The 16,697-nt window shown below is 42.7% G+C and overlaps 1 protein-coding gene across 2 annotated transcripts; it reads left to right on the forward strand.

The window, feature by feature from the left end:
• The first annotated feature begins 1,519 nt into the window (after positions 1-1,519).
• Positions 1,520-15,546, forward strand: PANK3 (pantothenate kinase 3). 2 transcript variants are annotated; one of them, XM_056862413.1, is made up of 7 exons: positions 1,520-1,566; positions 6,074-6,426; positions 8,011-8,264; positions 9,209-9,385; positions 12,140-12,263; positions 13,854-13,979; positions 15,336-15,546. In XM_056862413.1, the coding sequence occupies exons 1-7, from the start codon at positions 1,539-1,541 to the stop codon at positions 15,384-15,386; spliced, it is 1,113 nt and encodes a 370-aa protein (XP_056718391.1). In that variant the 5' UTR covers positions 1,520-1,538; the 3' UTR covers positions 15,387-15,546. The 2 variants fall into 2 exon arrangements, with proteins under 2 accessions (XP_056718391.1, XP_056718398.1); XM_056862420.1 differs by lacking the exons at positions 1,520-1,566; positions 6,074-6,426 and having other exon boundaries at positions 8,164-8,264; positions 9,214-9,385.
• Positions 15,547-16,697: the final 1,151 nt, after the last annotated feature.

Here is a 16,697-nt window from a genome sequence, read left to right on the forward strand (position 1 = left end):
GGTTTGGTAGTTCTGCGTTACGATTTCGTACAATTATTTACAGTGCATTCCTAAAGAGAATTCACAGTGGGTCGCCGTGTTAGTCTGTCTGCAGTAGTAGAAAAGAGCAAGAGTCCAGTAGCACCTTAAAGACTAACAAAAATATTTTCTGGCAGGGTAGGAGCTTTCGTGAGCCACAGCTCACTTCTTCAGATACAGCTAGAATGTGAATCCATCTGTTTTTAAGTAGAGGAGAGTGAATTCAGACAAGCATTAGTATGTCAATGTTAACAGTGTGTCCATGTGAATCGCAGGCGTGATGGGATGAGGTGTGGTCTGCAGAAGAGTCTGTGATGTCCAGGGGAGAGATGGGTGTGGAGAAATCAGCATTGGTAATGAGCCATGAATGCAAGGTCTTTATTCAGCCCAGCTAAATGCACTGACTTTAGTTAAATGCATTGAAACGAATGGGCTTACACTGGAGTAACTCTCCTTAGGAATGCACTGTTAGAGTCGAAAGAGGACCGCACGATGCTTTCCTCTTATTTTATTTGGTTTTAGGGGGGTTTCGTCCTGAACAAAGGCATCAAGCTATAGATACACCCCTTTCCCCGATAGACGGTGCGGGACCACCATCTACTCACACCCCCACACCCCCATAGAGCGCGAGCGCCTTCCTCGTCATAGGGAGGCGGCGGAAGTGGGAGGGGTCGCGGCTTGCCATTGGCTGGCTGGCTGTGAGGCGAGTGGCGTGGTCCGGGCGGCGGAATTCCGTCGCCGCTTGGCATTCTGGGAAGCCTCTCTGGAAGGGGTGGGGGAGGTTTTTTTCGGAGCGCGTACTGCGTTTCCCGACGTGCTCTGCGGACAAAGAACAGTCGGGGAAGCGACTTGGATCTCGCGGTGCGCTCTGGGAAATGTAGGAAAGCTGCGCGCGGCGGCGCTCCGCCGTCGCCTCCTCCGCCTCAGTCTCGCCTTCCTTCCCGCTTGACTGTGCGCGGGGGCCGTGGCGGAGGGCGGCGCTGCGGCATCCGGAGCCGGGCCGTCGCCGACGACCTGGGTGCTCTGGGGACCGGGGAGCTGCCGAGCTCCACCCCTCCCCCCCCCCCACACACACACACGCACACCCGGTGCCGGCCGCCATTTTGAAAAGGAGCTAGAAAAGGAGAAGGAAGGGAGCGGCGGCCGTGTGTGTGTGTGGCTGGCCCGGCGGGCAACCCTCCCCGCCCGCTCTCCCCCACCCGGCGACCTCGACGTCAGTTGCCCTGGGGAGTCGCGTCGGTGTTGGCCATCCATCCTCCGGCGGGTACGTTGTCTCCCCCCCCCCCCCCGCCCTCGACGCCGGCCGGCCGGCCTCCCCCGTCGCCTCAGCCGGGCCTTGGCTGGGCCGGCTTTTCCTCCTCCCCCCCCCCTTCCCTCTCGTCCCTCAGCACCTGCCATCAGCCTCCGTGGACAGGGAATTGCAGCAAATTGCGCCGCCGCCGCCGCCGCTCCTGACCTTGCAGAGCTCGGCCCGGAGCTCGGACCCCAGTGCCTCCCGTCGTGAGTGCCATTTCGGAGACATGAAGATCAAAGATGCCAAGAAACCATGTAAGACAGTTTGTTTGTTTGTTTGTGCACATGAAGCTGCTGTTGCAGTAAAACAGGGAGACCCAAGGTCGTTATCAAGAAAACGGTTTATTGGCAGCTGCTGGCTCGGAGGCCCTCATGGGCAGAGATCTCTGAGTCCCGATTATACTGGGGAAGAGAGATGGATCCCAATTCAAGTTGTGACGACGCATCCACAAGTTATGCAGATCTGATTGTATTGCAGACAGAAAGGCGACTCAGGACAGTTGCCGTTTCGTCCAGTTTCTCCTTGATCGTTCACTGTGACACTCCATGGCTCTTCGCCCAGTGCACAGAGCAGGCTTGGAGCGAGGCAGAAATTCCTTCCCTGGCAGGCTGGAAGCCAATGATTACCGGGAGATCTCTGGGGTACTGTCACACTGCCTTTTACTGAACCAGACCCTCAGTCCATCAAAGTCAGTATTGTCTACTCTGACCGGCAGTGGCTCTCCAGGGTCTCAGGCAGGGGTCTTTCCCATCACCTACCTGCCTAGTCCCTTTAACTGGAGACGCTGGTGATTGAACCAGGGACTGAGCCAGTGCCCCTCCCCTAGCAGCTCTCCAGGGTCTCAGGCAGAGAAAGGTCTTTCCCATCACCTACTTGACTAGCCCTTTAACTGGAGATGCCAGGGATTGAACCATCAACCTTCGGCATGCCAAGCAGATGCTCTGCCACTGAGCCACAGGCACACATCAGGCCTCCTGTCCCTTTCGTTCTGATTGGAGCCCGTTGTCCCCTCTCCTGCCCTAAGGGTAACTTCAGCTCTTCGATTTAAGAAAAAGTGTGGCTTGTTGGCGGTGTTAAATAGGGGAAGACCGGTTTGCAGTTTGTATCCGTTGGCTTGGATTAGTGGTTGACCGACTTATGATGAGGGAGAGAGTTTGGGTCAAATCTAGCACACTGCTGGCTTTCTCCTACTATGTTGTTGATAAATTTCTGGCTGCGATGAGTATTAAGATGTAATTCTGCAGGACTTAATACATTATGTGCTTTCTACACAGTAAGCACGTTGTTAAGTAAAATAAACATGAAAACTCTGAATTTTCACATTCAGTGATCACAGTTATTGATGTTTCACTATAAGCAGAGGCTGGACCAACACTTGTCAGGATGCTCTATGCCACGGGTGGGAAACCTTTTTCCTGCCAAGGGCCATTTGCACATTTATAACATCATTTGGGGGCCATACCAGGTGTAGATCTTCGAGTGGGGGGGGGGAGAGGCTAGGGTTGCCTGGTCTCCGGCCACCACCTGGAGGTTGGCAACCCCAGGGGAGGCCACGCAGAGAAAGCCTGGAGGGCTCCCCCGGTCCTCCCCTCCCAGGCGGGAGGGCAGCCAGTGGTGGGCTTGAGAAAACGAGGCGCCAGTCGATCGGCAAGGGAGGAAAGGAAGGAAGGAAAACAGAGAAAGAGGAAAAGGGAGAGAGGGAGAAAAAAGAAAAGGGGGAGAAAGGAAAGAACAGAGGGAGACAGACAAAGAAAGAGAGGGAGAGAGAAAAGACTTCCCCCACACACACACACACACACACACCTGCCGGCCCCACGCAACCGGGCCCCAGGCTCCAGCCCCCCCCAGAGTCCACAAAAGGCCCCCCGAAGCCCAATCAGCTCCTGCGCGCATGCTCTGCCGCCGGGAGCCGCAGGCCTCTTTCCCACCTCTCCCTCTCCCTGCTCAACAGCCAACAGGCAGCGAGAGGGGCTTACAGTGTGCCCCAGCATTCCTGCATGCTGCGGCAATAGGGGGAAGCCTTGGGGGAAGGGTCCCTCCCCCTCCTCTCACCGACCAACAGCAGTCGGCAAGAGGAGGTCCAAAGGGCGCCGCAGTGCCCCTGCAAGCCACGGCTCCAGGAACACCCTCGGGGAGGGCCGTCCTGCGCCGTGCCTCCGCGGCAGGGCCCCGGAGCTCCCGAGGGCCACAAAAAATGTCCTCGGGAGCCGCATACGGCCCCCGGGCCTGAGGTTCCCCATCCCTGCTCTATGCTGATCCTGCATTGAGCAGGGGGTTGGATTAGATGGCCTATATGGCCCTTCTAACTATGAATCTATGCTCTGTAGTAAAAGTGTGCTAGTATAATGTAGTTCTGTGCATCTCATTGTGCAGCTGCACTGTGAAGTGAGGTCTATGTTATCCGCACACAGTACTGATGAATTCCTATCATTTCAAGTGCCTCATAGTAATCTGTTAGTTGACTGAGTTTTCATATTGGTTTAAGATTTGTTTTGAACTGTATGATTATGATAGTTGGAAATATTCTTTTTTGGCAACGCAAATGATTTTGTGAGAAACTTTCATATATTTTTGCACAGTCACACAGTTTTTATAATGTTCCTAGTGTTTTCAAAGTAAAAGTTGAGGTCAAGTTGCTGGTTTTTTGTTACTGATATATCTGACGTTTTTATTGCCTAATCCTTAGCAAATCAGCCTAATCCTTAGCAAGAAAATTTCCTCGGTGTCTGGAGTTTAAAATTAACAATTTATTAAGACGGCAAAGAGATCTTAGATTACTTTATGTAGCCTTAAGACGTTAGTACTTGTGGAAAGCCTTCTACAAGTTCTGTGTTTAAATGTTTTTTTCCCTTGCTAGAAATACTGATAATAGTTCAGAGTTAAAAGGGGGTGGGGAAAGCCTGCTCAGAAATTGGAAAGTGCATAGGCTTCAATGGGAAGTGGATGATTTCCCAGTTAATCACTTATTTCTGTTCTTCTCTGTTCCCTCACCCCTTTCCTACAAGCTCAGGGACCACCAACTTGTAATATGGTCCTAGGAAAGAACAGGTACTTTGTGGGACTTGACGCAAAGAGGGGTGGTTTGTTTGTTTTTTTGGGTTTTTTGTTTTGATAAATCCTTCTTTTCAGACTTCCTTTGAACAGCACAGAAATAGTTGGCAAACAGAATGGAGTCCTGTTTAGTCAGAACTTTAATGGTGTGTGTTGAATAAAGCAATAATAATTATCTTATTGGTTGATTAGAACTACAAGAAAAAATGTTTACAGGAATAAATTATAGCACATTAACCTTGACGCTTTCAAGCACACTTGACCAAGCAATCTAATTTCTAGTGGCCTTGACTCTGATACAAAACTTGGTGGTGCTTATGTATCAACTATGCCACCGTGACAGAAGAGTACCTTAAATAACCAGTATTCCAAATGTACAATGAAAAAGTATATACTTTTTGATTACCAGTGTACAAATTTTGTACAAAGGTACAGAACCCCAGCGGTAATACATAATATTGTGAACAGTGCAAAATTACAAAGAAGTTCAAATTCTGGATTGTCTTCCATGCAGCATGTTCCTGAGGGCCAAGTTGCACTTATAAGAAATACAGTCTCAGCAAGTCAGACAGTACTTCGAGCACCACTTTTATGATGCACTACTGTGAACTGCCCCCAGATAGCCTGTGCACACTGGCAGGCATGTTCATGTTTAAGGCTAAACTGCTATTGTGCTGGCAGAAGCTAGACAAGTTTGAAGTTCACATAGACAAGTTTTATTGCTCAAAGAGATATACACATGCAACTTTGACTTATGTTTCAAGTACATTCTAGTTGCAAGAAATACAACAAACGCCTAACAAGATTCTACTCAATTTTCAAAGTGACAAGTAACATGATCAGGCTACATGGTAAAGGGAAATGTATTAATTATCTGAAGTTTTCAAATCCAATTACCGTGACCTTATTTTATCTTGAGAAGAATTTCTGGCATTTACGCTTGAGATTAAAGAGAAAACCAGAGTGGGAGATTACCGTGTTTCAACAAGGGGCTTCTGTTTTTGTTTTAGACATTCCTTTCTTATGCAATGGGGTGAAAAAAATCAGCTGGAATCCAGATTTTCTGGCTTTCACTTAATAATTTACCAGAGTTTAACCAACAGATGTGCTTCTGTTAGAAGTTTTTCTATGTGTTTGTAAGGCCTTTGTTGTGGCAGCAGTCCTTAAAAAGACATTCTCAACTCATGGAAACTTCTGATGTGAGGATTAGTGTATTGACTCTTGGTGGACGGTTGAGTGTAGTAGACCTGAGAGATAGGCTGTCCTTAAATATTTGTTTATTTTTCTAGAAAAGCAGGTTAGTCATGCTCCATGATTTTCAAATGCTTCATCAAACAAACACAACTTAACCAAGTATGTCAGCTGTATGAAAATAGTGTACTTCAGAACCTCTGAGAATTCTTCCTTACTGGGTGATATAATTCACGTTGGTAGAAATACATAATTTATTATTGGATTACCTTGGATATTGTGTCCAGTGTTTGTACTAGAAAATCTGTTATTGCTGTTGATTTATTGATGATGCCTGCCAGCAAATGGAATATACTCAGGAGTGGGCTGTTGTGGATAGTTTGTGAGTGCCATAATCATGCTAAGCGGTCTTGATTAATCATCTGATAACGTTGAAGAGATCATTGAAGTGTTGGCAGATGAGACTGATTCAATATTCACACACACATACTGTCTAACAGTGAGTTTATTTCTCTGCAGCTTTTCCATGGTTTGGTATGGACATTGGGGGAACCCTGGTGAAGCTGGCTTATTTTGAACCTATTGATATTACTGCAGAAGAAGAGCAGGAAGAAGTTGAAAGCCTGAAGAGTATTCGTAGATACTTGACATCAAATGTAGCATATGGGTCCACTGGCATTCGGGATGTCCACCTTGAACTCAAGGACTTGATACTCTTCGGGCGAAAAGGAAATTTGCACTTTATCAGATTCCCAACCCATGATTTGCCTACGTTCATTCAAATGGGAAGAAATAAAAATTTCTCAACACTGCATACAGTGCTGTGTGCCACTGGTGGTGGTGCCTATAAATTTGAAGAAGATTTTCGCACAGTAGGTAGTTCATTCTCAGTTGCATCTTCTATAAGTGTTGTTAAAGTATAGTTTTGTCTGTGGAAATAAAGTAACACAACTGTCAAATTATTGTGCCTTTCCCCAGGTGGAGTTTGGAGGAGTCAAAAAACCTCTGAACTTGCATACGTTGCCCCCTTCTGAAAGTGCTTTTCAGCAGAGCAGGCACTTTGTTAGGAAGCAGATTGTTTCCAAAACCCTGTCACATAGGACGATAATAAATATGTCTGGATGTTATCTTTAAGATCTCTGTTTTATATGTGGTGTTCTCTCTCATCGCCCCTCTGTAAAGGTAGTATGACTTTCTTTCCCATGCAGCCTTTCACAGTGGGTATAGGCAGTCTGCTGAAGCCTCCAGATCTAGATCTACAAGGGTTCTAGAAGTACAGATCTACAAAGGTTCTAGAAGTAGGTACTAAGAACATGTGGCCAGCAAAACGGTGAGGGAGCTGTAGCCGCCAGGTCTCGTTCAGGGTTAATCCAGCCCACTAGTCCAGCTAGTATGAGGGCTTCAGCAAGCTAGGAAGTGGTCCATCTTCCATTTCCCATGGGTGCTCACCCACACATCCAGGCAGGTTTGCAACAATAAGCTTTATTCAAGGGTTCAGCTTACACAAACATCACCCTCAGTGTAGTTCCAGTACTCGCTTGACTCAGCCACCTAGGCTCCCTCGCTTGCGCCACGCCAACACTGTTGCCACACTGATCGCCTTGCACTCCATGCATCTTCCGCTGCCCAGCTCCTCAAAGTGGCCATATTTAAATCCTCCCCTAGAGCTGGTCTTGCACCTGGGTAGCCTGGAAGGGGCCCAGGCCCACACTGCCCCCAGCGGCCTCTCCAGCCTAGGTGTATGCCCTTTCCCAGCTTCATGGCTCCAGCTCCCAATATCCACCCTCTACCCAACCAGCAGCCTTCCAGCCATACTTGAGCTACAGGCTTACTGCCTCCAGCTGGGCTCTTGCATAGGTTCCTTAAAGACGCCTTGCCTTCCCATGCTTCCTAGGTGCCACAGGGGCATTCATTCTTTCTCATTTAGGGGACCATGTGTGGATTGTATGATTGCTTTGTTTGCTTTGTAATATGCCCTAATGTCTCAGCAGTGATGAGACTGTTCATTCTACATGCATGGAAGACTTAACTGGAGAGAAGCTACTTGTCATATTACAAATTTTAAAATCATGAAAGATAATTAGATAATGGTAAATAGCACAGGAGTGCTTTTTAAGCTTCTTTGTTAATCATCTAAGCAACATTGCTTTGTATTGGCTTGATATTTCATTATTTAGAATGCACCAATATGAATATCATAAAGACTCACGAATAGTCTTGTTTAGCTGCTAAAAAGTCTTTTGTGGTCCATTTAAAACTTTCATATGCAAATTTACTTTTAAAATGCCATCTGATAGTACTTTTGTTCCAGGAAAAAAACATTAAAAATACAAATCAACATCACATCAGTAGGAGAATTTGTTTCCCTTACGTGTAGCGCATGCTAAATTTTTTCAGTATTTGTTAAACTTAATTCCTGAAGATGTTGCTTTCACATGTCCTTTGTATCTTAACAGATTGGAAATCTCCAGCTGCACAAACTAGATGAACTTGACTGTCTTGTTAAAGGCTTGTTGTATATAGATTCTGTCAGTTTTAATGGCCAGGCAGAGTGCTACTACTTTGAAAATGCTTCAGAACCTGAAAGGTGCCAAAAGATGCCTTTTAACCTGGATGATCCATACCCTTTGCTGGTTGTAAACATTGGTTCAGGAGTCAGTATTTTAGCTGTCCATTCCAAAGACAACTATAAGAGAGTAACTGGAACAAGGTAATGATTTTTAATGCATGCAAAGTTAAAATGTTTCATAAAATTATGATCTGGAATGTCAAATAATATTCAGTGTGAATGTATCTTATGTACATGTTTAAGAGCATGGTGGACAGTTTTGTTTTTGTAGTTTGTGTTTCTTGATAATGGATTTTGTAAAAGCATTTTAAAAATGATTGTTACATATTTCTTATGTTTTCTGGTGACCTTTCAAAATCTATATACAACCTCCTAGGTAGAAGTGGGGAAGTTATAAAGGAATGGAGATTGTTTCTGGGATAGGAACAGATTTGTTGTGATTTATTGAGGCTCCATTATTGCTGGTGATTGCTGCTGGGATTACAGCTCTGATAGCCAAGTCACAGTCCTGGCTTGCAGGGCAAGCTCAAGCCATTTTTGATAGTGTTGATATAATAGCAAACAGTGATTTGTGAAACACTTGTATCCAAGGGGAAGAAGGAACATATGAGCCCAAGGATCCTTTCTGGTCATTTCATGTAGTACAAAACCATGGTTTGGCATTTTCAAAGACCCTTGAACACTGCATGACATTCCCCAAGTTACTTTACCATGTTTCTTCATAATTTATCCTTCTGCAAGAACTTGATTCCTCAAATAACTCTCAAAGAAACATTTGGGGACATACATGAATGTTGCATTCCTTGCTTAGTTGTTATGCTTTTTGCCTCTGTAAAATATATCCTGTTAGGCCTTTCATGTTTTCTGAACTATGGCTGTGGTTAAATGTCATATTAAGTATGGGTTCACAAGACACCTTTCTTGTAAAGTTCATCATTCTCAGAGTTGTGAATTGAGATGGCTTAAAACTGAGATCATCATTTGTTCAGTCACAAGACAGCCTTGTAACTAGAATATATAAAAATTGTTAGTTTTAGAACTATTATTTTTAAGTTCAATTATAATATTTCTTTTTTTCATACCAGTCTAGGTGGAGGGACCTTTCTTGGTCTGTGCAGCTTACTGACTGGATGTGAAAGTTTTGAAGAAGCTCTAGAAATGGCATCCAAGGGGGACAGCACACATGCTGATAAACTAGTCCGTGACATTTATGGGGGAGATTATGAACGATTTGGTTTGCCAGGGTGGGCTGTGGCCTCTAGGTAGGTAAATGAACACTAATACTAAAATATATGTTAATTGAGAATACTGAATTAGGATTCCTGTGAAAAATTAGCATACTTAATTATTTACAGGTATCTAAGAAAAAGTATAGTATTCAGGTTTCTGATGTATCATTTATAAAGCATTTTTCGGCAACATAGAAGCACTGAATTTGTGTCCTTGTTTTAGATTATACACAAGTCATATATTAAGCATGAGAGTACAAACCCATCTAGCATTTTAATTTTTTTAGAATAATATATACGGCACATACTGTGTGAAGCAATGTCCAGCAATAACAAAATGGCAGCTGTGTAAAATCAGACTAATAAATAATAGATAACAAAATACAAAGTACTTTCTCAATTCAAGAACAGTCAAATAAGGTAGTCAAAAAGGGCACGAGTCCAGTAGCACCTTAAAGACTAACAAAAATATTTTCTGGTAGGGTATGAGCTTTCGTGAGCCACAGATCACTTCTTCAGATACAGCTAGAATGTGAATCCATCGGTCTTTAAGTAGAGGAACAGTATGTAAATGTCAATAGCAGGCTTGATTGGATTAGGTGTGATATGCAGAAGAGTTTGTGATGTCCAGGGGAGAGATGGGTGTGGAGAAATCAGCATTGGTAATGGGCCATGAATGCAAGGTCTTTATTCAGCCCAGGTAAATGCATTGACTTTAGTTTGAATATCAACTGTAATTCAGCAGTTTCTCTGTCAAATAAGGTGTGTGTGTGTGTGTATTTTAATTGCTGTAATCTGGTTCTTCTTACAAAGAGTACAGGGTGGCTTACATGTCACCTCATCCACCATTTTATTTTCACAACAGCCTTGAGATGTTAAGCTGAGAGATGGCACATGGCCAAGATCATTCAATGAGTTAAATAGCAGAGTGGGGATTTGAACCTGGATGTCCCTTGTTTGCTATAACTATACCCAACAGAGCCCAAAAACAAGCATTATATAACTTTTAAGGCATACATCCAAGTCAGGTGGATATTAAGAGTCCAAAGGGCCATGTGGTGAAAGCTTTATACAGCTTTCTGAAGCATGTCTCTTCACACCTCTTCTGGAACAAGAGGTTGCAATCACCAAAACAGTCATAGGTTTTGTAATAGGGAGGTGATGTCCAGATTCAAACAGGCAGGCCAACAAGAGTTCTTTCATGTTCATGAAAGTTTACATATCTCTTAGCTTCTCCAGGTCAGCAGCCTTACAAGAAGGAAACACTCTGGTTTCCTAAGAGCCAGGAGATCGTTGTACCAGACATATACCCATAATACTGGCCCAACAGATGAGGATGTTACTCAGCTTGTTTTTAAATTCATAGCTAGTTCTGGCTTGAAAACTTTCTAATTTAAAAGCTAATGCTTTTATTCAAACCTATGAAGTTTATCATAAAACAGCTGTAGCAAGGAGAAGCAGCATTAGTGCCATGACTTTTTTGCCCTCTTTAACTCGCCTATCTCTCTCACTTCTTCCTTTGCTGCTGAGATTGTCTTACAAACTATGTCTTACAAACTACATCTCTATACAGAGAGAGATCAGGTTTCCAATTTCCTATTCTAGCCAGCTACCGTAGACTGCAGTTCATTACAAGTTCATTTTACTAATCTAGTACTTTCCTGGGCAAAGGCTTTGAGGCAAAACACTAACATCATCCTATCTGTTTATTGGTCACTTTCTCCCATGTCTTCTAGGTTTTCCTTAAATTTTAATCTGGCTGCTTGGACAAATCAGTAGACAAGTCCGCCAGTGAGTCAGCCAATGGCACAACCAATATCACTTATGAAATATCTGAACTGTGAGATTAAAGGCTAGTAACTAATAAACATTTAAAATAGTGTTTTAAGTTCCCAGTCATGTGCTGCAGGTGATCCTTGGATATTTCCCCTTTGCCATCAAGGCTGTGAGTATATGGAAGATCGCAGTCTGTATGCATATTCTCCTGTCTTAGCACTCCATGATACTGTGCTGAATTGTTACAAAGTACATAGTTGCTAAGCTAGGAGATGTTTTCCCTTTAGACAATTAGGATAGATCAGTGCTTGGTGATACATAAACCTGTGGTAAATAAGTAATGTTAAGCTGAAAGTGAACCTGATCATGCCAGAGTAGGGCATGAACAATCAAAAGAGGCTATTGGTCTAGGCATAGGATTTACTTTGTATCAGCACCTGTTTAAATGGATACATTGGAACCTGATGTGTAACATGGCAACATTTTGGGAGATTACCTGTTATCTTCACAATGTACAGTGGTAACAGAAGGGGTTATCTAATTTGAATACTTTGTGTTCACTTTTATTATATATCAGGCCTATGATTACTTCTATTACACACTGTGAGCGTTTTTCCTGCTGGGCCTTATATAAAAACTACCATCCCTAGGCTATCAAACTACTGCACTATCCAGTTCAATTGTGCTATCCAGTACAATTGGTCTTGGCCTCAGACCCCAAGGCTGCTAATGCAACTAGCACTGCATCTTTAAAGGCTATCTGAATGACTGGAATAATTTCTAAGGTGAAAGATCCAAAATAGATAACAAGGACATTGATACACTTACCGGCTTTGTGCTGCTCTGTTTCCTAATTCAGCTGTCTGGTTGAATGGGGTGAAGAAGAAAGACAATTCAGAGAGCTGTTCAGAATAGCCAGGCAACTTGGTCACAAATGTTCCTGCTTCTTGGTAATAGAAATTTGTGTCCCAAATTCAAAATTGTATCCTGTTGTACAATCTTATTTTTTAGCTTTGGGAACATGATCTACAAGGAAAAACGGGAATCTGTTAGTAAAGAAGATCTGGCTAGAGCTACGCTGGTTACTATCACGAATAACATTGGATCTATAGCACGAATGTGTGCAGTAAATGAGGTAACTTCAGATGAGGGGGAGGGTGGAGCAGTGACATTACAGTGCTTTTGAGGTTCATTGTGGGATAAAACATGCAATTTCTTAAGTCTTTTCTTAATGTTATCATTTGGATCAAGCAGATGTGTGTTCTTTCTCTCACACTGGGTTAACTGTTCAGAGTCTTTCCTTATCCCTCCCTTTCCTTTAAAAGGCTTTACATGGTATATGGGAGAGTTACATTGATAACATTAGTAATATCTAGGTTTTTTTGCGAACACACCAATGACTCTGCTGCTTTTTGGAGCTTCGGTTTCAAGCAAGTACTGAAACCAGGTTATGCAGAAGCAAAACGTGGAAGCTGGTAGATGAGTCTATATGTCAGGACAGTTAAAAAAAAAACACCTTCATCTGGAATACTTCTCACTGTCTTTGGCTTCTTTACAGTGCTGCCTTGTTGCATATGGATCAAGCAGCATTGTACAGGGCTATGAAGACACTGAGCACATCTTCACAGTGTGTGTAGTGCTTTATTTTAGCTACGCTAGTTTAATCATAGTTTATAATATTCCTCCTATGGTTGACAAAGAGATCTCTAAGATGAATGAAGGGATGGATATAAATGTATTTGCTTGATCAGCCGCTGTTTTATGCCTGATGCTATGTGGCCAGAAACTTGCTTGCAGTGCAGGACATTTTGCCTTCCCCTCCTACTTTGATCTTCACAGTTATCTTGATAAACAAGCATGTATGTTTTTTCAATAATATTGGTTTAACTGTTCCCTGGGTAGCTGAGTTCTTGCCAGTGAGCACTGGCATTTGGTACAGAGGTGGGGGTAGCGTAGTGATCACGTAGTAGAATTGAGTTGGAGTCATAAGGGTGAGAAATGGGAAGGCATGAAAATGAGTAGCTACTGAGATCTTACTCTTCGATGGAGGTAAGGCTAATGCTGAGTGAAAGAAATATGAAATCTGGGTTTGATCAGACCCAAAGGGATCTCTATGCCCCCCTCCACAGTCTCCTGTGCTATTCTGAATAGCTGTCTTGAGAGTATCTTTACGAATAGAGTGGGATGGGGCGCAGGGGGTTGCAACCAAAAGGGAAATTTAGTGGAAAGAGCCCCAAAGGCAAATAGGGTAGGATCCTCAAATGAGCAAAAACTCCAAAAAAAAACACAAAAAAAAACAAATACAATAACCTTTAATGGCATAGAAGCAAAAACTCATTTGGGAAAAGCTTGTGTGGATTTCACCCTTTCAGGCTGGAGTCCTCTCATGCCACTTCCACCATGGCTTCCATCTATCCCCAGGAGCAGTTTTTTTATGGGATGTAAGAGGCTGCGTTGGAAAGGGGATGACAGCAACGATCCCATCCACAAATACTCTCATTTTTTGGATTGGTTTGGTCCAACCTATTTTCTTTAAGTTGTACTTAATTCTGCAGTACTTTTAATTTTAAACACATGACCTATTTCAGCTGTTTTCACATTGTCACTGGTTCTCGTAAGTCTTCTAGTGCATGCCAGTGCTTTACATGATGTTTAAACACAGAGATAAATTGTTAAATTAATATTAGATAAACTTGTGCTAATCTGTTGCCTTGCATCCCTTTAGAAAATAAACCGTGTAGTCTTTGTTGGGAACTTTTTGCGTGTGAATACCTTATCTATGAAGCTTCTGGCTTATGCCCTGGATTATTGGTCCAAAGGCCAGTTGAAGGCTCTGTTCCTCGAACATGAGGTATGTATGACCACAGGTGTTGAGTATAGTTAGACCATATTTGTCTTCCAATAAAGACATCAACATTTTAAAATCCTCTTGGCAGTTTACTTTTTATTTACTTCTGTTTCGGAGGAAGAATATTTACGTAGAGGGTTTATTTCTACTTGAGTCTCTGGAATACTTGAGACTTGAGTCTCTGAAAGAAAAACCTAAATTTGTGCATTCAGTTTAGATGAACAGATTTGAAGAAGCCAGATGTTCATAATTGTATTCCTGAAAGGGAATACTTGTTTCTGCATGAGACACTAGCTCTATCTAATTTGTTGCTGAACTTTTAGCCTTCTAACAGGCACAAGTCAGCCACTATTGAATTTAATGGAAAAATTGAACATGCGTTTAAATCTCTTCCCATGACAAAATCAAAGGTGCTTAACTTTAGCTGTTTTACAACAACACAATTCTGATTAGAGCAATAATGGAAACAAGTTTAATGGTATGCTGAACTGAAGGAATGAATGGAGTAGATCAGTGTGTATGCTGTAGCCCTATACTTTGTGTTTTTTTTTTCAGAGAATGAAGTTCTGAGTTAGTTACACTTTGCAAGTATTCTGTAACAGTCATCAGTTAATTTAGCGATTCTGACTTTGAAAATCCAAGGCTTAATGAAAATCCAAGATTCAATCATTCTTTTCTAGAGTGAGTTTGAATCACTGGAATTTAGAAAGTCCTTACCAATTTAACAGTTGCCTAGATCTACTAATTGCTGTGATAATGGCCAACAGTCATTTGTGCGATCTTTAAAGCATGTTTATCACAAGCAAAATCATGACTCCTGTGCAGTTTCTGTGCTTGCTGCTAAAATGCTGTAGTACAGAAGGGATCAGTATTGCTCAGTGCAGCGCGGAGCAGCACTAAAAATTGAACACACAGTTCTGTTTGTCTCCCATTTAGTTTTAGCTACAGACTGTTTGGGTTAGCAAGCAAATCTGTTGTGTTGTGCACAGCCTCCCCAATGCATAACCTAGTATATACACAACTGTGTCCCTGCTTCCAATCTTAGGGTGGGAAGGAATCTGAGATAGCCCCGTATGGAACAGTTACTTTCCCCCATATGGGAAGTAACCATGGTAAGGAAAGAAAATGGTGTATACCAACAGATCACTGGATAGGTGATGAACCTCTGAATAGATGTCAGAGCTGGTTTGGGATATAGCTTTTTACTGATACCCCATGTCAAATTTTGATACAGGCTCAGTAAAAAGGTGAGAAAGTTGCCATGTACTGTTTCAAGCTATGTCATTATTTCTGTGTATTTTTGGGGGAGGGAATATACTTGATATGATGGCTGAGCTTAAAATTTTCTTTCATATACAGGGATACTTTGGAGCAGTTGGGGCCCTCCTTGGATTGCCAAATTTCAGCTGAAGCTCATAAGCGCCGCAGTACTGAGTTAGTTCCTACCTTTATGTCTCTATTACAACACTATTTTTGTATCTACTGGAACCAAAGGGGGAAAGGGGCCACAGTCCTGCTATACATGTCTTTAACTGTGATACTGTGTTGTTGAGACAGTCCTTAAAATCTAGATATTTCTTTAAGAAATACTTAAAGGTGGTGTTGTATGGCATCCTGATACTAATCGTTCAGTATGCAGCCTGGCATCAGAGCCAGAACGGAAAGATTAGCTGTTCATCTCCTGTGACACTAATCCAATATTTTTTGGGGGGAAACTCCCCTTAAGGCTATTCACATCTAGTTGTAAGTCCCATTATGTCACTGTGCTGAATGTTCATTTAAGTGTGTTTTTTCCCCATTGATTCCAAAAACCAATCATAAACCACATCCGAGTGCCATCTACTGAAAATTAAGATCTTTAACGTAGAGGACTTTTCAGTGCAAAGAACACAAAATATATTGAATTTCTCAATTCAGACTTCTAGTATTACCGTTTCCAGAGAATAAAAAATACCAACATCAGTGACGACTTTGTACAATTGACTTAATGTGCATTAAGTAACCAAATATATATATTTTAACACCTAGACTACGTAGGCAGGTTTTATAAAACTCTAACAGTTTCCTTGTTTATGTAATGGTTACATTATATTGCCGGTGTGAAAGATTCTTCTGCATAGATTTTTGGTGACGCCTTCAAAGCTTTTAAGTGGTTTTGGAAAGAGAGAATTCATAAGTTTCCTGTCTCCATAACAGTGTATCAGCAGAAGTGGCTGGGAGTCGCTCAGTGTTACAGATGCTGGATAGACCGATTTGCTAAGGATGCTTGTTGTGCAATGTCTCAATCTTATTTAAACACCACTCAAGTTAATCATCTAGAACCTGTGTCTACCCACAATGTGAAATGGGTGCAAGTTTATGGCCTAAACAATATGTTGCCTCCAAGGATTGTACTGCAGATTCAAAAGGACCAGCGTTCAGTGTATGTTGATACTGCAACAGTGCGGCCTTGGAATAATCTCCACATACTGGGGCTGCGCCTGTATTTTGACCGTCTGTTTCAGACTTGATTGTAAAAGTTTACAATAGTGGCGTTACAGTAGATTGCTGCATCCAACTGTACCAGAAAGACCTCAGAAAAAGATCATCTCAGAAATAAAACTTTCTATGCACAGAGATGTATGTATAATTGTATTCTGAAGTGATATGCAGTTATCCAATCCATAAATAGAGGGTTTTTAAAATAGGGGAATCTACCACTCAGATCAGAGCTCAAGCTAG

Source organism: Euleptes europaea, chromosome 1, assembly GCF_029931775.1.
Source record: "Euleptes europaea isolate rEulEur1 chromosome 1, rEulEur1.hap1, whole genome shotgun sequence".
Taxonomy (NCBI): domain Eukaryota; kingdom Metazoa; phylum Chordata; class Lepidosauria; order Squamata; family Sphaerodactylidae; genus Euleptes; species Euleptes europaea.

Excerpts from the sequence above, each read along its gene's own strand:
- PANK3 (XM_056862413.1), top strand. The coding sequence starts at position 1,539 with ATGAAGATCAAAGATGCCAAGAAACCAT. Across the intron at positions 8,265-9,208 it reads AAGAGAGTAACTGGAACAAG|TCTAGGTGGAGGGACCTTTC; the intron begins GTAATGATTTTT and ends TTTTCATACCAG. Across the intron at positions 12,264-13,853 it reads GAATGTGTGCAGTAAATGAG|AAAATAAACCGTGTAGTCTT; the intron begins GTAACTTCAGAT and ends GCATCCCTTTAG.